General features: G+C 35.6%; 3 protein-coding genes across 5 annotated transcripts in view; 1 reads left to right on the forward strand and 2 right to left on the reverse strand.

Annotated features, from left to right (window-relative positions):
- lg7h19orf67 (linkage group 7 C19orf67 homolog) overlaps window positions 1-3,115 on the forward strand; it is a 33,715-nt gene extending 30,600 nt beyond the window's left edge. Inside the window, exon 9 of the mRNA XM_048196501.1 lies at window positions 2,767-3,115. Coding sequence (XP_048052458.1) covers window positions 2,767-2,777 — 11 coding nt within the window. The 3' untranslated portion in view covers window positions 2,778-3,115. The remainder of the gene's footprint in view (window positions 1-2,766) is intronic.
- Window positions 1,019-19,248, reverse strand: mcoln1a (mucolipin TRP cation channel 1a). 2 transcript variants are annotated; one of them, XM_048196496.1, is made up of 15 exons: window positions 18,965-19,248; window positions 9,745-9,986; window positions 9,112-9,276; window positions 8,696-8,852; window positions 8,248-8,329; window positions 8,070-8,166; window positions 7,309-7,408; window positions 7,080-7,204; window positions 6,850-6,999; window positions 6,615-6,716; window positions 6,047-6,169; window positions 5,079-5,195; window positions 4,908-4,997; window positions 4,434-4,564; window positions 1,019-2,924 (listed from the first exon to the last, which is right to left on the reverse strand). In XM_048196496.1, the coding sequence occupies exons 1-15, from the start codon at window positions 19,002-19,004 to the stop codon at window positions 2,888-2,890; spliced, it is 1,758 nt and encodes a 585-aa protein (XP_048052453.1). In that variant the 5' UTR covers window positions 19,005-19,248; the 3' UTR covers window positions 1,019-2,887. The 2 variants fall into 2 exon arrangements, with proteins under 2 accessions (XP_048052453.1, XP_048052454.1); XM_048196497.1 differs by having other exon boundaries at window positions 7,080-7,186; window positions 18,965-19,247.
- Window positions 19,249-21,491: 2,243 nt separating this feature from the next.
- Window positions 21,492-23,472, reverse strand: trappc5 (trafficking protein particle complex subunit 5). 2 transcript variants are annotated; one of them, XM_048196507.1, is made up of 3 exons: window positions 23,203-23,472; window positions 22,177-22,490; window positions 21,492-22,004 (listed from the first exon to the last, which is right to left on the reverse strand). In XM_048196507.1, the coding sequence occupies exons 1-2, from the start codon at window positions 23,470-23,472 to the stop codon at window positions 22,194-22,196; spliced, it is 567 nt and encodes a 188-aa protein (XP_048052464.1). In that variant the 3' UTR covers window positions 21,492-22,004; window positions 22,177-22,193. The 2 variants fall into 2 exon arrangements, with proteins under 2 accessions (XP_048052464.1, XP_048052463.1); XM_048196506.1 differs by having other exon boundaries at window positions 21,492-22,490.
- Window positions 23,473-23,479: the final 7 nt, after the last annotated feature.

A 23,479-nucleotide genomic window follows, 5' to 3' on the forward strand; every position in this document is an offset into this window, starting at 1 on the left:
AGTATTCAGGCAGTGAGAATGACAGCAAACTTCATCCTGTTTAGACAAAGAAAGGATCATTGATGGACAAGCAACACTTGATTTGTGTGTACGTACATGAGAGGGAGAAAAAACAGACAAAACACATTTTAGTGTGAATAGTGAATATCTCAAAAGGAAGCTTTGTGAAAGAGTGATTCTCACAGGCCCGCAGCTGTGCACTGTACATTGCTCTTCTTGTCTAAACCGGTTTTATTTAGGATCTGCTTTGTCTTTAGTAGGCTAATCTGAATGGGTGAAGCCAATCATATCATATAACATCAACATCACTGAACCTCCTTACAGTTTTAGTCTACATAAGACAGACAATTGTTATCCTCACTCTTATACGGTTAACTGAGAATGTAAGATTGTGGATATTCTGAATACATTAAGCATCACAGAAATTATTATGGATAATACGAATTAAGTTTGAGTCTCAGAAGATTATCTTTCTTGTTATACTGCTGTTAGACCTGTCATCACAATGGACTAACTGAGGTGGTTAAATGAAATCTCTTCCTGTTCAGTGTTTGAATAGCTGGGTGTGGCTCATATTCAGACTCCAGCAGCAGGTTGAGAATCGTAAAGCAGGCCTTTATAGAACTGTTCTCTCGTTATCAATGGCCACAAGTCTGAAATCAGAATTTGATGGGGTTTGCTCTGTTTGAACAGTGTGTGTAATCTCTTTCTGTGGTTTCAGATAGCCATGTCAAACAATGTACACTGGCTAGTGCACCTGCTTAGACCAGCTATTCAAACATGCCTACAAACACACCTCTACACCGTTCTTCTTGGCCAAATATTTTTACAAATCAGTTTTTTCAGGAACTTTAATATTTTACTAGAGCAATTTAGGTGCCTCGGACACTACCTTAAATTTGAAATTGTTCAGATTTGTGGGGAAATAAATGCTCTCATTATACCACCTAGTGGTCATATGGTATAGTAATGAATGACTACATGTTTATATGTATAACAGCAAAAAAGAAAAAGTGACTATATTAAACAGACATAAGAAAATCTCTGTATTGAACATATACATATGAACATTAAAATAACACATATGACCCTGTCAAGAACAAAGTTCAGGAAAAAAAAATGTGCAATGACACTTTTACAAGTGTTTAAAACGAAAAAAAAAAAAAAAAAAAAAAACAGGAAATGAAAAATCCTCCAGTTTGAAGGTCAGTAGATTCTTCTACATCATTTGATCTAAAATGCATGTTTTTGACAGTAAAATGGCAAAGTATTTGCACAAGCTGTCCATTATAAACCATCAAAAAAAAAAAAAAAAAAAAAAAAAAATCAAACAATTAGCAGGATAAAATGAAATATGAAATATTTCAGGTACACATCTACATCATATGACATGATGTTGAGACACTCAACATTGAACATCACTTGGTGCAACTTCACATGTAAGTAATAGAAGATATATTGTGTTTGCAGATTGTGCGCTTAAAATTCATCAACAGAAAAGCATCAGAGCCAACACAATACAAGTACACTAGAACATGTTTGAATCACAAATTAAAATAATACAGGATAATTAAAATGAAAAAGAAAACCATAAAGCTGACATCAAAATAATATGACTGGTCCCACTTATTCTGTACTTGAGTAAATGGCTTGCACAGGCCCTAGAATTTAAATATTTATACCTGCTTCTCTGTAAGTCAAGTATAATGGATAAGATAAAATCAGGCTTGTTTGTCCTCTGAAGTGAGACTCATGCATGATATGGATCAAGCATTTTTGATGGGTTCTATTGTTCTAATCTGTCACCATGGTAACAGAACTCTGTGCCCTGGCCAGCTATCTTATAATAATAACGTACTTGAAGGATCTGGTATTTAAAACAAAGCTGATGGAGAGGAGCTGTGAGTCTGTATTTCTCTAAAAAATACTAGATCAGCAAGGGTGGAGCTATGATTTCATTTGTGATTTGATTGAGTCTGCATATAAAACAATGAATCAGTATTTTGAAAAATTATAGAGGTGGTGAACTTGTGTATCAAAAGCTCAAAAAAAAAAAAAAACTACTGAATCATCCTATTCAACATCACATCCAACAATGAGGTATTATAGCCATCTATACACATCAGGAGAGTGTTAAGGCCAAGTTTTTGAGGCATTCTGAGTATGAATTCATACTAGCAGAGCGGGTATTTTTGTTATGGGTAAGTGTAGGTGACTTTAAGACACCGGGGAGTGCTGTTTCTGCTCTAAGTGCTGAATAAGAGCCAACTTTACCAAAGCTTGATTGTGTTTAAACACATGGTCTCCTCATCTTTTGCTGCTAAACACATAGGTCTGCCAGTTCAGTCTCCTTTAGAAACATTTTCTGTTGCAGACATTACACGTGACTAGATGTTTGTAACTCACTGATATGAATCACTCAATAGTTATGAGTCATTGACCACCGTCACACGCCACTATGTCTCTCAGTATTGGCGACTGATGACCCACTTGCACACCACAGCACGTGCACTGAACGAACATGTGGGATCAACATTCAGGGAATGATTACTGTACATATCGGCTTCACGTGTGCAGTTTGTTATCTGTCTTTCAAGTCAAACCTTCTAAGCGTTTTAATCAGTACAGACTAAGAGAGGGCACTGGGCTGCGTTTGGCAACCTCCAGAATTAAGTTAAAACTAAATACAAGTTGAGGTAAAACTGTAATTTTCTCAGATTGAAGCGATTCTTCAGTAAAAATCATATATGCTCTTCTCTACTTCAGGTCCAAAGTGAAGCGGCTGCGACTTTTTGTCTGGAGCTTTCCACTGGCTTCTGTCTTGTTGCACTACCGCAGTGTGACCAGCAGAGGGAGATGCAGTCAGGCCTCAAGCCTCAGGACTTCACTAGTTGACAAGGAGGACGTCTTCATACGTGGTGGTTCTGCAAGGTTACACCAACAGACACAATTACAGCCTTCAGTTATATTTAAAAGTGAAGTGTAATTTTTTTGGGTAAAATATTTTCTATTATCCCAGTTTAAAGTTGTGATAAAAACTAACCTTTTCTTCTATACTGTGATGTACATCCAAGTGTAACGGATTATTTAAAAAATAAAAGTGCGGTTCTTTGCATCGGCTGTTGATTGGATTACTGAGATGAATACTTTTTGTGCGCCGAAAAAACAAAATAATGACTTTTCGAACCACTGATTTAAAACAAAGGATTCGTAAAGCTTGTTGAAAAGTCGTTATTCTGGGGTTTTTTTGGCACACAAAAAGTATTCTCGTCGCTTTATAATATTAATATTGAACCACTGTACTCACATGAACTGATTTAAATATGTTTTTAGTACATTAATGGATCTTGAGAGAGGAAATGTCATTGCTGGCTATGCAGGCCTCACTGAGCCATCGGATTTCATCAAAAATATCAATGTGTGTTCTGAAGATGAATGAAGGTCTTGCGGGTGTAGAACGACATGAGGGTGAGTAATTAAAGACAGAATTTTCATTTTTGGGTGAACTAACCCTTTAAAATAAGCTAAAACAACTAAAACAAAAAAAGATATTACTTAGTATTTTGTTGTTTTTATAATGAGTAAAATAAATATTCTTTCTAGTTATACAAGGGGAGGGCTTCATTTTGTTAGTGGGCCAAATTAAATCAAAAAGGTTGCGATTCACTGGTTTAAATGGATGAAACATATGCATAGATGAATTGTTCACCATAAGATCTATAACATGCATTTAGAAAATATTTTAATTTCATGCTGACTTTAATACACAAATTTTGCTATTTTGTTTGTTTTCCAAGTTTGTTACTTGGCGGCAGGTTCTTTTTTTTTTTTTTTTGTAAATAGTTATCACTGCAAATATGGATTGCACTGTGGATTGGTACACCTTACTGTAAGTAAACTTTTACAATAGTGCATCTGCAAGTTGGGCCATCATATTTGTAACATCTTGGACAGTTTCCCACATCCATAAAAGTGGGCGGACAAATATTATTTCTGCCCCTTCTCTATTATATTCTAATTATTTTTAATGTAACAGTATGCAGTCAATTTGAGTTAATTAGTGGCACTACTTTGTAATTTCTGATTTTAAAGTCACCATGAAATCAAAATTGACAATTCTTGTTTTTATATGGAATAATGCTGTATTTATTTTAAATGATTTATTCATGCAGTGTGTGCACATCATATTTTTTTAATTCATAACTTCCCCTCCCTCTTGCAGAGACATCTTTTTTCTGATAATGTGTTTACTGGCACAAGGGCGGGACAACCTGTCACTCACATGAGATCACAGCAATAGCAAACAACAATCGATTCCCCATGGACACAAAGTCCCGCCCTACGTTTTCACTTAGATATAAGTTTCAATAGGGAAGAACTTCCATTTCTTGTCAACTTTAAGAGGCATTTTCTTTGTTTCTATAGTGACACACCTGTCACAGCAGCAGAAGAAAGAGCAGGGCGAGGTCTCGATCCCGCGGAACTTTCCAGAGCAGGGCGTGTCAGTGCACTCGGCGATGAACGCGTGCAGGTCAGTGATATGGACCGGCTCCTGAGTCTGATGCTGAATGGAAAAGACAGGATATCACATTACCATACTCAAGCTGTTTGGATCATCTTACACTCTGTACTATCTGTCACCTTCTCGAGTTAATTGGGAAAAAACTATTTATAATTTACAATAATACAAATAAAAAAAAAAAAGAGAATGATAAGAAAATGACACTTTTATTAGATTAAAAACAAACTAAAAATAAAATATGATTAAAAAATAGAACCTTAATGAATTCAAAGTTTTAAAATGAAAGTTTCTCTATGAAGACATTCCTGTTTGTGCATGTGCGAGGAACAAAAACATGTTTTTATTTTATTTTAATCTCTTTATCTAACTCATCTCTCACTCTTACCTTGATGGTCTCGTAAGCTCCCGTGATGAGAGCGATAAAGAGAGAGAGCACCATGTAAATGAACAGAGAGATGAACGTGTAAAGGTAAACCTGCAAAAAAACAGAGCAAATTATTGATCTGAATTCTGTAGCATTTGACATGCATGTACCTGATTTGAGGGTTAAACTCACCTGACTGAAGACCCAGACCAGCATGCTGCTCTCTTGCATGCCACTAAAGGTCACAAACATATCATCTCCATTGATCAGAGAGAAAAGACACTCTGACACGAGCGAGAGAGAGCGGAACTGAGGAAATACCACATGCCATAGATAATGAGCGAGAAGACATGTACATTTGCTTATGTACATAATCAAATACACTAACATTCAAATTTCTAGATGATAAGATATTTTAGTCTCTTATGCTCACAATGGCTCCATTTATTTGATCAAAAATAGAGTAAAAACAATAATACTGTAAAATATTATTACAATTTTAAATGATTGTTTTCTAATTTAATGCTTTAAAATGTAATTTATTCCTGTGATGCAAAGCTGAATTGTCAGCATCATTACTCCAGTCTTCAGAGTCACATGATCCTTCAAAAATCAATATAATATGCTGATTTGATGCTCAAGAAACATTTCTTATTATTATCAATGTTGAAAAAAGTTGTGCTCCCGGTGGAAACCGTGACACGTTTTTTTTAGGATTATTTGATGAATAAAAAGTTAAATAGAACAGCATTTATTTGAAATGGAAATCTTTTATAACAATAACAAAAAGTGTCTTTACTGTCACTTTTGATCAATTAAGTGCATCCTTGCTGAATAAAAATATTAATTTCATTCAAAAAAACAAATCTTACTGACTCCAAACTTAAAGGTATATACACTATAAACCTTTTTACGGTTTTATTACGTCATATTCTTAAACAAAATAATAATGCCAAAAAGATTGCTAATATATGTTTATATATAAAACTGCCAAACAAATTGACCCTGTGAAAGGGGAATACTTCTAATAACCAACTGGACATATTCTTTATTTTACTCTACACTAAATATGCCATCTTTCTGAACATGTTCCATGTACTACCATACTGAATTATTTTGAATTATTTGAATTATGCTTAATTTAATCTTAAGTTGTATACCTTAACATGATATGGTCCTAGCACAATCCACCCACAGAAGCAATAACCGAGGTATATCACCGCCACACAGCAACAGAACCGGATCACATTAGGGAATGCAGCTCGTAATGTGACAATGAGAATCTGAGAAAGGAAAACACCATATTAGTACACAAATTCAACATCCTAAAAAACATCTCAATTGTTTCACAAACACAACTGCTCTAGAGATGTGGTCACATTTCAGGTGCATTTAATGAGTGAAAAATGCATTGCTTGCTCTTTTTATTTTGTTTTTTTTTGCATAAGTTGTTATTTAAATAAAAAAAAAAAAAACTGTGGTGCATTTATTCCAGAATTTGAAAGAGTTCCAGGCTTGGTAAAGATATATTTTCTCAAATATACAGCATGAATAAGGTTAAGCAGTTTTTCAACCAAACTGCACATCAGCAACCTTATTAAAAATAATGTAATAAATAAAAATCAGTAAATTCAGCTCTTTTTTCTCTAAAGTTAAAGGAATATTTAAATGTGTAAATGGCCAGTGTAATCGCATGTACACTAGTGTGTGGGTGTGTTTGTCTCTCACATTGTACTTCTGAAAGAAGGTGAGGTAGCGAATAACTCCAACCCAAACCAATAACGTCGAGGTGCCCAAAAGGATCCCACACTCATCGTACGACGAGAGGTTCTGAGGGTTGAAACAAAGTATCATAAAGTATCAGTGATTGTGGTGACCTAATGCAATGGTTCTTTGTTCACCTCCATATACATGAAGGTTTTTATAAATTTCTATTTTCTGAGGCTCATCAGCACTGACTGACCTTTAGCTCAATGCCGATCTTAATTATGGAGCCTGTGATAGTGAGCACGTCGCTAATGATGAGCAGAATATACCATCCGTTAATGAACTCCATTCTGTCTCCCCAACAGACATCACGCTTCAGAGAGGTCTTAAAGTACTTTACAAACTCCTGAAGAGAGAACATTAGGACAGGATTCACCGAGTGATCTTTGGTGTATTAATGTAGAATTGTTTGATGCAATATCTTACATTTTGAAGAATGATTCCTCTGATGATAGAGCGACCACAGAGGAGCAGAGAGAAAATACACACCACTCCAACCGTCACATCAAACCACACTCGAGCATAACTATCAGCTAGAGACAGAGAGACAGCTTGTGTACAAGCGTATATAGAGATTATCTACAATGTAAAAAAAAAATAAGAAAATCCCATAAAATTGATCTGAAAAGTGAACTGAATAGTAGTAGAATCTTACCGTGACCAGACACACTTGGGTCTTTACATTCCTTTATGGAGGCCTGATTATCCAGACTGATCTTAACTTTACCACTGTGGGCTTTGTTATCCAGCAGAATCTAAGCATAAAATATAAACATTTTATACAGTAAATACAAATATATATAGAAACATAAAACTATTAGTTTGTGTGTGAATGCCATGAATGCCATGAAGAATTAGGGCAGTTCTGAAGGCAAAAGCGGGTCCAACCCGGTACTAGCAAGGTGTACCTAATAAAGTGGCCAGTGAGTGTGTATAAATGACATTATTACTTATGCACCAAACATTATTAGTTGTGTATCAAAATGAAATTACTTGGCCAATTGGAAAATCTAGACACACAGGGTCAAAAACTAAAATTACTGGAATACAAAAAAAATACTAGATACAATAGGCCCAAAACAAAACAAAAAACCAGGTTGATAGGTTGATAGATAGGTTGATAGATAGATAGATAGATAGATAGATAGATAGATAGATAGATAGATAGATAGATAGATAGATAGATAGATAGATAGATAGATAGATAGGTTGATGATGATAGATAGATAGATAGATAGATAGATAGATAGATAGATAGATAGATAGATAGATGGATGGATGGATGGATGGATGGATGGATGGATGGATGGATGGATGGATGGATGGATGGATGGATGGATGGATGGATGGATGGATAGATAGATAGATAGATTTTTTTTTTATTTGGTTAAAGTAACATTTCATGTGCAAACTCACTGTGATGAAGAAAGTGTAACAGTCGGGAATTTCATTGTGGATGATGGTCTGAAGATTTATAGCTTTCAGCTGGAACTGTATGGTGACATTAATGAGCCTGAGAGAGAGAGTGTTTATTGCAGTTTTAGATTAAACTTATAGTAAAAAAAAAACAACAAAAAAAACAAGTTTAACTTACTTGTGAAACTTTAGGGTGAAGTTCCTGTAATCACGGCCCAGACCTACTGTGGGAGTGGACAAAGGATTCACGCCAACACAGTCTACAGAGAGGAAGAGAGAGATTCTTTACCACCTAAAACAGCCTCAGTGGCCGACAGGGTCATCAGATGATTTTTTTTTAGAGTAACACGAGAAAGTGATTCCTGTGGTGCTCTCAGTAACAAGGAACTGCAAGTAACAACAATGTGCAAAAAGAGGAAATGACATGGTCTTTTAGTTTTATCAAGTTTTAATCAGTACTAATAAACCAAAAAATGAGTGCTAGTAAACTATTATCAATTATGAGTGCTAGTAAACTAATATTGCAATTTGATTAAGTCTTTGCCTTGATCCCATACACACCTGCATAGGTATATTAAACAATGATTGAACAATTGAACAAACTAGGAGGAAAAAAAGGAAATCACCTGTGACCACATGCGGATCGATGATGAAGGTGTCGTTAGCTGGGTCGATCCTGCCTTTTTTATAATACTGCTGACACAGAGAAAGCGCACTCCCGTTCACACCGACATTGTACACATATGCATAGCGGCCCACTGTCATCTCCGGCAAAGCCAGGTACTGAAAGATAAGTGAAAAGAAAGGGCGTTATATAAGGCATTAAAAAAACATGACCAGCTGCTATGGAATACATTTTGTCCTAAAAGTATAAATTCAGAAAACAAATTTGTGTTATGACTTCACTGGGCTCTCTGCCCAAATATAGCCCTCAAAATATATCCATTAGTTTCATAGTAATAATTACAAGATAATTGCAGTGATAAAAGCAGCCATATGAATAAGAGTTGGTGTATGTGTCAATGTCAAAATGATACATTACCTGTTCAATTGCGTAAAACATGTGATCATAAACATCACTCTGTGTGTAAACAGCAAGTGCGTCATCTGAATCAGCGTAGTCTTTGAGAAAGAGGTGTTTGAACGAGGCTGTGTTTTCCTCTTTAAACGTCACCACCATCTCGTTGCTCAAGCCAAAAAGTACCAGCTAGAGATCATGACAAAGCAAAAAAGAACAAATTTGTATAAATTAACAATTGCTAAGTGCCAAATAAAAGTAAAAATAGTATATATGAGAGAGTGAGAGAGTATAATATATATGTATATATTTTCGCCTTTATTCCTGTGCAACAGTGAATTGAATAGTTAAAATTGCTGCACATTGAGCCACATTTCCTCACGTCCTCATAATGTCCTTTGTGGTTTCAAGTTGTGGCTTAAATCTCTCTAGAAATTCATGCTTACTAGCCAACCTAGCAAACTCTGTGACACTTCAGAGTGCAAAACCAAAGGTTAATTCTGATGGACCCATAGTAGGGAATATCATAGTGGTTAAAGAATAATTTGGGGGAAAACTGAGACTATGACCTGCAACACTGTCTTCAATAAGCAGTGGGTTGAGCATACAAGCCCTAGAAAGAGAACAACACTAGAAAATCTAAGAAAAAATAAATACCTGTATAGTTACTATAAGAACCTTCAGTATTTGCAGACCCAGTTTGAAAGGTTTTCTGCCTTTGGCTTGGTACTTTTCACAGGGACTCATGAAGAAATACTTTAACTTCCTGCGCAGTGCTTCCTCTTCATGGTCAGCACCTATCCAGCCATCTGTTGGAGGGGTCGGGCTGGGGTTACTATACTCATCCATGCAGTCATTCGAACCATAGCAAGTCACCGGAAACAGTAACCTATCGTCTTCTGAAAGAGAAAGAGAGAGACGGATAGTGTCAGTTGGATAAATCACAAAGTAAATGGTCTTTTTGCTATATATATATATATATATATATATATATATATATATATATATATATATATATATATATATATATATATATATATATATATATTTTTTTTTTTTTTTTTTTTTTTTTTTTTTTAAGAAATTAATACTTTTTTTCAGCAAGGATGCATTAAATTGATCAAAAGTGACAGTAAAGACATTTATAATGATACCAAAGATTTCTATTTCCAATAAATCCTGAACAAAATGTATCACAGTTTACACAAAAATATTAGGCATTACTAGGCAAATATTTCAACTGTGATAATAATAAATTAATGATTTCTGAAGGATCATGTGACACTGAAGACTGGAGTAATGATGCTGAAAATTTAGCTTCGCCATTACATGAATAATTTTAAAATGTATTAAAAATAGAAAACAGTCATTTTAAATTATAATAATATTTCACATTACAGTTTTTAATGTATTTCGCTCAAATAAACGCAGCCTTAGTGAACAAAAGAGTCTTACATAATATATACAGATGCTAAACAGAACTTTTTAACTGAATTTGAGTTCATATTTACATCACATACGATCTATGCAGCGCGGCCCCTTTAAATCTCCTGCTCCACGCCCACGGAGCTTGTGCTTGCCTTAAACAGCTATAAACAAAGTTTACACAGCTAATATAACCCTCAAAATGGATCTTTACAAAGTGTTCGTCATGTAGCATGTCTAATCGCGTAAGTAGAGTATTTAATTGGATGTTTACATTGATTCTGAATGAGTTTGAAGCTATGCTCTGTGGCTAACGGCTAATGCTACGCTGTTGGAGAGATTTATAAAGAATGAAGTTGTGTTTATGAATTATACAGACTGCAAGTGTTTAAAAATGAAAATAGCGACGGCTCTTGTCTCCGTGAATACAGTAAGAAACGATGGTAACTTTAACCACATTTAACAGTACATTAGCAACATGCTAACGAAACATTTAGAGAGACAATTTACAAATATCACTAAAAATATCATGTTATCATGGATCATGTCAGTTATTATTGCTCCATCTGCCATTTTTCGCTATTGTCCTTGCTTGCTTACCTAGTCTGATGATTCAGCTGTGCACAGATCCAGATGTTAATACTGGCTGCCCTTGTCTAATGCCTTTCATAATGTTGGGAACATGGGCTGGCATATGCAAATATTGGGGGCGTGCATATTAATGATCCCAACTGTTACGTAACAGTCGGTGTTATGTTGAGATTGGCCTGTTCTTCGAAGGTCTTTTAAACAAATGATATTTATATAAGAAGGAGGAAACAATGGAGTTTGAGACTCACTGTATGTCATTTCCATGTACTGAACTCTTGTTATTTAACTATGCCGAGGTACATTAAATTTTTGAATCTAGGGCACCTTTAAAAGTAAGAGACAAATAAAAGACAGTTGAAAGAGAAGATGGTCTTAACTAGAGCCTTAGGACGTGAACTTCAGTCTACTTGAGTAAGTCAGAGACAGCCTATACGTGCACAACCCGACACTTGAGATCTGACGAGTGTTCTCTTCTTCAAAGTGATGTGTGATCACTTGAGGAATAGGTGGTTGGGTGGGTTGTCAAAGACTTCACAAAAAAAATGTGAGGGTGTGAATTTGATCTATGAAACAACAGTCTTGTTGAGGCTTCATTGTACCAATCAACGCAAGCATCATGCACCGATTTGACCTCCTGAAAAGCATTGCACATAGTATCATGGTTCATGGATAGGATTTTATGTGGTTGCCAGGTAGCAAGAAAGTGAAAGAGGAACACAAAACACTTAACATAGCAAACACCAAAACTTACTTTCTGTATGACTTTATTCTATGACTTCTGTGCACTGCCCTGTGAACTGTTGAAATTAGCTGAACTTTGATCATGGCATAACAATGCAAGCATCAAATCTTGACGTTTGACTCCATAACATGGTGGTGCAAGTCATGTGAAAGGGCCTTAAGGCTGGTTAGCTTCATTAGCTTGTCAAGGACACGTCTTTAAAGTAGCATGGCTGGTTTGTGAATCAATGTTGGATTTTGTCTCTTTTTTGTCTTCATTTCTTACAATAAAAGTGTCAATGATGTCAATCCTGCCACTGCACTTCCTGTACTGCTGTTCTATAAGCACAGTCAAAAATTATGCTTTGCTCCTTCCTTTCTTTTTCCACATCACTTTTTTAAAATCACTGACTAAACACTTCCCAAAATCATTTTTAAGTCTGAAACTACAGAAAATGGGGCCTTGATGAATAAAGCTTCAAAAAATGTGTTTTTTAAAAATCTTTTAAAAACTGATTTAATGCATATTTTTGGGTCTTGAACAATGTGTTTAAGCAATTTTGAGTTTTGACTGTTTTATGTCAGGCAGTACAACCAAATAGCTGTATGTATATATACTGTAGTTGTACCACCTGACCTGACATAGAAAGAGTACCAACCAGCCATACTTAAAAATGAGCAGTTTTTACTAGTATTAGAGAGAGAGATCTACAAACCTTTTCACTCTGCTGGATCAGTTGGAGTTCTTTGGATGATGCATTATCATATTTACTGTTATTACCTTTTCAATTCATAATAAAAGAGCCATGTTTGCAGTTGTGCCACCCTGACATTTGAGAATATACAAATTGCTAGACCAAAAGTTTTTCAATTATCTCAACAGCTTTAAAACTAGTGATATTTATAAATTTCCTCAATGTTTCAAACCTAAATGGTGCCATAGTATTTAGTTTTTCATTTTTTATTATTAAGACACATTTTAAATAGTTTTCTTAGTCTGTTCATTTGTTCGGACAGTTGCACCACCTGACATTTTGGGGGCTTAAGATAAACATAAAATATGTATTATTTAAATGCACTAAAAATAAATTCAAACTAAAAAGGTTTTATAGAATAAAGTGATGTATATTATTTATCAAATTAAATTAAAAAGGAAATAATGCACTTGGACACAAAAAATATGCACGCCATGTTATTGAACCAAATATGTCTTTTGGAAGTGGTGGCTAAAATATTTATATATGTGTCTTTCTTGAGCAATTCTGTGAATTTCTGTTTTATAAAGGTCTTTAGGGCTGCACGATTTGGGGAAAATGTCATATTGCGATTATTGAGGTCAATATTGCGATTGCGATTTGCGATAGCGATATAATAAACAAATAGTATCATGAGTCATCTTGCTTGGTTCTCAATGAAAATACACACACAGATTACTGATAATGCTGAAATGTGTATTTCTCAACTCAAACTAGCAACAACAGCAAACAAATGCACAGCGTTTTCAAATTAAAATATTTTTATGAAATTAAATAACATCTTTGCATTACTGCAAACTTGTTATAATCCCATTTAAGATATTTGTTTCTTTACTAATCTGTAGTGGTTCAACGGATCACAAAACTCAAAGTTCGGATCACATCACGGTTATGATGTCACAGATCGGATCATTTTTCGGATCAGCACAAAAAAAAAAAAAAAAAAAAAAAAAAATTGGATGGGGGTAACTTAACTTTGCATTTATTACTTAGCCCACTTAAACTATTCTGATACCATAGCATAACTGCTAGCCTAAATAATACATTATTAAAGGCAAGTGAACAGACTGTAAAAAGAACAAATACTGTACACCAATTACAACAAGCATAGATAAATACTACATAAAGTTACAAATAAAGTATAAGGTCTAACTGTAGTATTAATTTTCATGCACAGAAATGTAATAATTAAATGTAAAATGACACTGTTCATTGTATAAATTTAATATAGATTAATCTTTGTTAAAGCTGTGTTTTGTTGTTTGATTTACATGACAGACAACAGCAGGTATTTATAGGTTGCTGTCACTTTAAGAGTAAGACATGCACGCACACATCGGACAGATATACATCCGAATTCTCACCTCGTTCAATTAAGACATAACTGAATGTGTTTACATGAATACTTGCTGAGAGGGGTATTTTGACTGACATAATGCGTGTATGTGACCATCCAAGTGCACTGAGGACGCGAAAGAGAAATCAATTTGGAGTTCGCGAGCTATAACGCGCCTCTCTCTCTCTCTGTGCGCGCGCGAGCCTTGTATGTATGTGCGTCATGTACGCACCGATAACAGCGCTGCGAGCGATACCGAATTAAATCCTCTTTCCTCTTCAACCACTACTAATCTGGGTTTATAATCTTATAGCCAAAATATCGCCATATAACAGAGGTAGCGTTTTTTCTTGCCACCAGTTCAGTGACCGTTTGCTCCGCATCCATCTTTACCCGTTCTCTGCGCTGCACACCGGAAAAGTCATGACCATGCGCGCCACACATGCCAATGCCTAAACTGAAACTGACTGGTCTTCTTTTTATTAGTGGTGTATAAAATGGGCAAACAGCTCTCAGATAATGGGTTGTTGTGTCCACACATGTATTTTTTTTCTTTTTTTATTTATTTATTAACTTATTATTATTTTATTTCATAAAATCGCAGCATTTTGCGTCATATAATCGCACAAGCTTGACATCGCGATTGCGATTGCGATATGATTAATCGTGCAGCTCTAAAGGTCTTTATCTCAATTACATGACTACAAGGTAGGGGGGTAATTGTTTCAACTTTTCAGCTAAAAATTGTTTGTGATTTAAAATCTGATTAAAAAAGGGTTGTTTGTAGTTATTTTTCTTGTTGGTTATTCGATTTAAATATCTAAATGTAAGTGAGAAGAAGAAAAATAAAACACTTTTAGATATCAATATGCATGTGATGGACATCAGTTATGCTCATCTTTGAAGGCATCTTGAGTAAAACAGCTCTATATTTAAAGAAGCACATACAAAAGACATGAACCGGAAGCGATGCAACCTTTTTTTACAGAAAACGGTAGTTTGTTGCGCATAACCGCCATTTGGCCCCCAATTGACTATGATAATAATAATAATAATAATAATAATAATAATAACAATAATAGGGTAATAATTTTCATATTATTCATCATATTACTACTAAATAAAAAAAATATTAAACAAAATAAGAAATATATTGCAATATTTCACAGTGAATTTAAAAACTAAAGTATTTAAAAAAAAAATACTAATTTTATTTTACAATACAACTGTAAATTAACAATGGTAATATGGTAATATTATTTTTTAAAACTTCAAACCAAAGAGCTTTTATTTTGGCAAAAACAATGCAACGAGCTCTTAAATTTTCAGCCGGTTTATAGGTGCTTCCCATTACAAGTTTGGGAAGATGGTTGGCACATGTTACGTTCCCAAATACAACCCAAACTCAGCAGATGCAGAGATGAACTTGTGTGGAGCAGCATTGAGCATTATGTGCTTTGCTCTTAAATAGGGCTGGGCGATATATCGCATGCAATTGTCACGTGCATTTCGTCAGTAAAGCCGGTTCCCTGATTACCGCTAAATTGCCATCACCTGCTTTCAAATGGAGCGAAATTTAATAGACAGAGCCGTAGTTCACTGACAAGCCACGCAATATCGCGTTCATTATCGAAGGCGATTCATCTGCGATATGAACGCGATATTGCGTGGCTTATCAGTGAACTACGGCTCTGTCTATTAAATGTCGCTCCATTTGAAAGCAGGTGATGGCGATTTAGCGGTAATCAGGGAACCGGCTTTACTGACGAAATGCGCGTGACAATCGCATGCGATATATCGCCCAGCCCTACTCTTAAACATGTTGCACATATATTTATTTAATGAAATCACAGCTGATTATTTGACAACCTTTTTTTTTTTTTTTTTTTCAGTGCACCAAGCCATATTGCAACTTCAGTTTTATTCCAATTCAGATTTATTCAGATGTACTTTACACATTTACACCCACATATGTAACGGAAATTTGGTGGAACACCTTTTTTCATGCCTCATAAATACCACATAAATCACAATCCAGAGTGACAACACCTAATCTAGACTGAAAGGAAAGTGAAATACAAAAGACAAAAGTAAGTGGGTCAGCCACTCAAATGAGATTAATGATCACAAGCGTGTATGTGCTGACAAATAGGAAATTTCATACTACATAGCAGAAAAGTACAGATACTAAATACACTATTTATATTTCTCTCGAATTTCCAAGTTCCTGTAACATCCACATTGAGCAACTGAGGTTTCCCCAATTTCTTTACTCCCTTGAACATCTGACCTGCAGATCACTGCATGATTAAGCAAAAATGGAGAGAGTGCTTATGCAACTCTACCTATTGGTAGAGTTACCACTTCTCTCTGTAATCAAAACCATCGTTCATTGTTCATCTAGCAGCAGATCTGTGTGCCGGTCCGTCTGTCCCAGCCGAGTTACTAGAATCTTGCCTTAAAACACAATGCCTCAAATACATGAGATTTTTGTTACTGTATAACAGGAAGATTTTTGATGTGGTCTATTGGAGTGATAAGAATCTTGACAGCAAAATCGCAACACACATGAGGGTCTGAAGCCGCTCATGAACACTGGAGTTTGACAGCAAGTGATAGAGTCAATCAAATGCGAAAAATAACAAGAAAAATCTCATCCGTCCTGTTTTACAGGTAGCCATGTTTCCTGATAACAGGTGTACAATGGCTCCTCACACGCTCTTGCTGTCATAATATGTCAAGGGTATGACTATCAGCATGTTATAATAACCCTATGAGAGATGACATCAGGGGTTGTCCTTCTGCCTTGGCCACTCGTGTACTACACACACCCTCACACAAAGCAACCAAACAAAAGATCCATATATGTCTAAGGTACATGATACACAATTATGAATTGAAATAATATGAAAAAAAAAAAAAAAAAAACTAGTCATGCACAAAAATTTCAGCAACTGAAAATATTCGGCCAAAACAGAAAAAGTAGTAAATGGTTTTGAAAAGCCGAAATCATTGACATTTAAGGCTGTGTGTACAACGCAGACGTCCACAATAAGACAGCATTTTTGTGCTGAGAAAACTGAGCATTTTAATGACACTCCTAAAAGTGGATAAGTTTAAAAATTTAATATTTGCGTTATAGTGTGGACTGTTAAAACGGAGGTATTCGAAAACGATGATGCAGGTTTAGTCATGTGGCGCACACTTGTACCCATAGATAGCTATGGTTATACCGGCATGTGCTAGTTATATGTTATTCACTTTCACATTCTTCATATTACATTCCTGCAAATATGACGGAAAATGTACTTGCAATTGCTGTCCTGCGGCAAAACATGAGGGCAATTGGGTTTTAGACCATCCATGCAATAGCGATTGAGTGTGACCTGGACGCACCAGTAAGTGTTAGAATATTTTGTTAATAAAATGATCGTGTCAGAAGAATAGCATGAGAACTTTATTACGTCTGGTCTCTCGGTATCATCTCAGTGAGCTTTTATTATGTTTTACGCATGCATAAAAATTATTTAAGTTACAGTGTGGACGAGAAACTTTTGGAAAAGCTAGTGTGGGTAAGATGTGACAGATGAGTGGGCTGGACACACTTCACTGTGACCAAAAATGCCCCTTTTCCAACTGATTACAAATTTTGTATTCAATGTGAATTCATTTTCTCAACCCATTTTCCTAGTATACTTTTCAGTGAAACAGCACAATTGGCCAGAAAAAAAAAAAAAAAAAAAAACTGTAGAGCTTGCTTTAATCCATTGTGAATTGATTGGATGCTGAAAAGTGGATGTTACGTTGCAGAACAGACTTTATGCACAAAAAGTATTCTCGTCACTTCATAATATTAAGGTTGAACCACTGTAGTCACATGGACTATTTTAACAATGTCTTTATTACCTTTCTGGACCTCAAAAGGTGCAATGATGTTGCTGCCTATGTGTGGTTCAGATACCTCACAGATTTCATCAAAAATATCTTAATTTGTGTTCCGAAGATGAACGAAGGTCTTACGGGTGTGGAATGATATGAGGGTGAATAATACATGAAAGAAATTTCATTTTTGGGTGAACTATTCCTTTAAGAAGATAAAAACATTAAAGCAAATTACTGGAAAAAATTTAATGAAACTTTGCTTAAACATTCAAAGTCACTGCTATTATTAGTCTGGAAAATGATATGGAGCTGTATTTTGGTCGACAAACCTGGAACTACTTCTTGGCCCTGAAATTGTGTTTTCCGGCAATATTGTGGCAGGATGTTTGATACCTAATTGAATACTATGGATAGAAAATGTGCAGTAGGACCTTGGAACATCTGTCAGCCATTCAAAATAAAGAACTCAAGATAAATGCTGTGGAATAAAACAGATTAAAAATCTACACGCCTCCAATTCACAACTCCAAAGATATCCGAAACTGAATCACTGGGTCTTTTTGAGCAGATCAGGTTTATATCCTCCTAACATTTAGTGATTTTATGGTCATCATAAACCGAGTGAAATGAAAATGAAAACAGGTGGCAAATGTACTGGTTTACACAGTATTCAGCGAGCTTTACCCCATAAACATAACATCAGAACTCTGTATTATGGTGTATTATAACTGTAGAAATAAAGTCAAAGGGACACAAATGAGGAAGAAAAAAACGAAAACAAGCATGTGGAAAATACATCACATACATAATCCACTAACACAGCAGTCTATCAGACCTTGTGAATCATCCAAACCACAAAATCTTCCAACAAACGTCAAATACTAGACTGAGGCTAAAAACAGCACAAATACTGAGTTATCCTGCGCTCGTGACCAGTGATAATCAAACTCCTGTGTCTTTGGCATTTGATATTCTTGTACATAGCATATATATTACACATGTACAACACAAAGAATAATAATAAAAGCACTATTTTGTTTTCCACTTTATACGAATTCAGGACTATAGAGCCATTTTTGCTGTCTAACACCTCACTGACGCACTAAAAGTCTTCATTATAATCGTTCATAATCGTCGCATCGCAAGCATTATATTGTCTCTCACTCACCGGAGGAAATGTTGGCTTTATTCGCGTCCACTGCGGCCATGTCAGCGATTTAAAATCACGTGCAGAGGCTGTCGGCATTAAAATCCCAGTTCGGTTCACAGCACAATGGGACCTGAATGTGTTTGGCAGGCTTTTTTTGCTCCTCTGTAGTTAATTGACGGGTTCTTCTCCGGTTACCGCATGTTTACAAGCATTCACTCGCGAGCAGCACTGAACTTCCGATGCGTGAGGTCATGTGAAAACATCATGTGACAACCTGACTCTGCCATGAAACTTTCATTGTTTGTGTGTGGATACTGTAAACAGAGCTTGTTGTGTATTATTCACCTCGAGTGATATGTGATAGGCTACTGATAGGCTACTTGAAAATTAAATTTTACCTGCCATTAGTTTTAAAATAGCAGCATTTCTATTATGAAATAAATTAGAGATGATCACTACAATGTTCTTAAAACAAATGTACAATTTAATTAGATTTTCTCTATATTTTAATTTAAAAATGGCATTACATTATCAGTAATGAAACACTTTTATATTAAAACACAATTTACAGATGTCTTATGTTTTATAAGTTCTGTGCTTCTTTTTTCTTTTCTTTTTTTTACTCTGTCACAAAAATTATAAAAAATAGTTTGGAATCTTTTTCTTATTTAAATAGGTCCTGCTAGAACCAAGCAACACCAAAAATGACTATTGCATTTCATATGTGCAAAAAATGGTAATTTTTCCCATTTTCTCAGTTCAGAATCAATTTGAAACCATGCTGTAGTCATAATTCATTCATTCACTGAGGTGAAAGATAAATGTATAAACACACACAGCTGTGGCCAAAAGAATTCGGTAGTGACATAAATGTTGTGTTTTGCTGCTTCAGTTGTGATTCACGTTGTTTCTAGATTATTGTGCATTGTGATCAGATGCAGTTCAAATAGTTGCAAAAAGCTTCATGGACCAAAAAAAAAAAAAAAAAAAACTTTATCACAACAAGTTTGTATGTTTGTTTTTTGGCCCTGGCACAAAATGACCAGCTAACATCATTTCACTAAACATATCACTGGCACATGGGAAAGTGTAAACAAGTACTAGTCAGGTAAAATCTCTCTATCATTCTGATTGGTTTATAGGAGTATAAAAGCTACAAAAGTGCTTCCAATCATTGTTTTCTTGTTTTAGCAGTGGCTACCTTCAAAGAAAGATGTGCAGCCATCATCGCTTCAAAATGGACTCACATGCAAGGAAATTGCTGCAAAGAATATTTTTTAGTGAACCTCTTCAGGATGTCCCAGAGTGTCCAGCAAGCTCCAGGACGTCTCCTCCTGACGAGTCAGATACGGAATCAAGTCACCACCAGTGCAGAGCTTGCTCAATATTGGCAGTGGTTGGGTGTGTGTGCATCTGCGCGCACAGTGAGCCAAAGACTTTTGGACAATGGCCTGGTGTCAAGGAGGGCAGTAAAGAAACCACTTTGTCTGGAGAAGAAAAGGTGAATGCTATATGAGTCATGTGTCATGCTGACAGTGAAGCATCCTGAGCCCATGTGTGGGGTTGCTTTTCATCCAAGACAGTGGGCTTTCTCACAATTCTGCCCAAAAACACTGCCATGAATAAATGAGATCTAAACATCCTGCACGAGCAACTTCTCCCAATGATCCAGGTGCAATCTGGTAATGATCCATGCACCATGTCACAAGACAAGAGTGATACTGGAATGGGAAGGAGATCATTACACTGAAATTTGGGATTTGGGCCTGGTAACTCCTTGGATCATAATCCCATAGAGAACCTATAGTCTGTCCTCAAAAGGCAAATTGAGATCAACTCCAAGCCGTAATAAGGCAAGAATGGATCACCATCAGTCAGGATTTGGCCTAGAAGCATTATGAAGAAGGGTCATCACTGGAAATACTGACTCTTACCATATACTGAATGTTTTTTTTTGCCAATAAGTCTTTAAAACTTATGAAATGCTTATCATTGTTTTCACTGCCACAACTTTTGGCCATATCTCTGTGTTTGTGTATATATATATATATATATATATATATTATAAATTATACATTATATGGCCCATACTGAATGACTTTTTGGAGATAATTGAAGCAGGAGGTTGCACCCAAACATGGCTTAAATACCTCTGAACATTTTCAAAAGATTTATGTTATTTTCAGTGTTTTCCCAGAGCCCAAACATATGACCAAGTTCATGATTTTTACAACATGACACTATTTACAAGAAATCAAGGAAATCAAGCACTACCAAAGGTCATGATTACACATACAACTGCTAAATCCAGTTCCTGACAAAAGCTACCATTTATTGCAATAAAACTGTTGTAACTTAGTGTCAGCCACCACTGTCATCGGAAAAGAAACACCAAATGTTACATTATCTTACGGTTTTGATATTAATCATGGTCATGTTACTGTATTAACTACTGTAACTACTGTATACAATGTTTAAGTGTTTCGGCAGAATCTATGGTTACCATGGAACATTTATGTACGGAACAGTATTTCCATATCTCTCCTTGAAATTTACAAAGACTTTATTATATTGTAGGACAATGACAGAACATGTGAACAAATGAAACATATACACATACATAGATCAATCCTCTATAATACAAAAATGATCAAGAAGTCCAAATGTAATTTATCCTGTAAATAAAACTTCATACAGATATAATTCTTTCATTTTGCCATATGTACATTGCCTGCACAATTTAGGGAAACTAAACAGTTAAAGGTGCATTTGACATTTTTTTCCACACAATATCTGTGTAGTAACATGCTGTTCAGCAGATTTTATACTTAACTCCAAACCTAACAATCTATTCAATTCTTATTACATTGATTATTTATTACAATTTATTCATATTTTTAGCACATATGCAAAACAGACATCCAAAGATTATGATCTTCATACAGAGAACTGTATGATAACCCTTCACTGCATTAGTGTATCAGTAAACACATTGTGTTTTTCACTGGATTGGACTAGTGAGGTGACTGTGCTGATGCGGCTTGTCCTCATCAATATTCTGTAACATCATTAAACAAGCAAGAGAGACAGATACAGAATATAAGTTATTTGAAATGTGTGCTAAATGCAGCGAATTTGATAGCAAAGCTATAAAAATGAATGAAAAAACAATCAATTCAACTTAAATCCTACTGAGACTCCAGACTCAAGGGTAAAACTTGAGACTTGACCTGTGCTAAGCAATCTGCTATCTGCCATCAAGAGCTTTATCTCGAGCAATGACCGCCTCATCAAACTTGATCATCAGTGTGGTTCCCTTATGCCAGTGGACAGTGACTTTGGCTGGGAAGCCACTGTGGGTTAAGATAGCCTCCACAATGCCACCAGTGAAGGCTGCACAGTTTAAAGTGCTATTCTCTTTAGGTACTGATATGTAGGCATTGATCAAAGGCTCCTTTTCAATGATGTAGTATGTTTTGTCATCATCGTTGGCTTGTTCCAGTTTGTCTGCCTCCTTTCCAAACAAAGATTTCCACACATTTACCTAGGAAGAAGTCAGAAAGAAAGAAAGTTAAAGGGTTAGTTCACCCAAAAAAAAAAAAAAAAATTACTCATCCTTCATCAATTACTCATCCTCATGAGTGCTTTCTGAAAAAAAGCATAATTCAAATCTGTTCATCATATGAAGTGATCGTGTCTCTTAAGAAGACTTGGATTCACATGGATTTATTTTACGAACGACAGTTTTGGGTTAACAGACTTTCAGTGGATGGACAGAAATCTTGTTAGTTTGTGTTTCAAAGATGAACAAAAGTCTTATGGGTTTGGAACAACTTAAAGTGTTAGTTCACCCAAAAATGAAAATTCTGTCATTTATTACTCACCCTCATGTCGTTCCACACCCGTAAGTCTTATTTTGTTTTTTTGGCGCACCAAAAATATTCTCATCGCTTTATAATATTAATATTGAACCACTGTACTCACATGAACTGATTTAAATATGTTTTTAGTACATTAATAGATCTTGAGAGAGGAAATGTCATTGCTGGCTATGCAGGCCTTGCTGAGCCATCGGATTTCAACTAAAATATCTTAATTTGTGTTCAGAAGATTAACGAAGGTCTTACAGGTGTGGAACGGCATTAGGGTGAGTAATTAATGACATTATTTTCATTTAAGGGTGAACTAACCCTTTATAGCCTATGGGAACTTCAACCAAAATGATCTAAAATATGTAAACAAATAAAAAGTAATACCTTAATAAAGAGAAGTATGTTTAATACTTTGGTTTCCCTTTTCCCATTTTTCTCCCTCATCACAAGCACATCCAGAAGACTGGCTCCAACACCTTGACCCATGTCAGCCAGCCGGGCCTGGAGCTCAGACACCGAGTACACGCGGCTCTGACAGTATTGGACCATCTCGGAGAAGAGCAACGCGAACGCGCTAACGCTCACCTCCGTTTTAGGACGCGTGAGCGAGCGCTCGAGGATCGCAGATTTGCCTCGCGTGAAGCGGACCTCCATTCCGTCC

Source organism: Megalobrama amblycephala, linkage group LG7 (genome assembly GCF_018812025.1).
Source record: "Megalobrama amblycephala isolate DHTTF-2021 linkage group LG7, ASM1881202v1, whole genome shotgun sequence".
Classification (NCBI taxonomy): Eukaryota; Metazoa; Chordata; class Actinopteri; order Cypriniformes; family Xenocyprididae; genus Megalobrama; species Megalobrama amblycephala.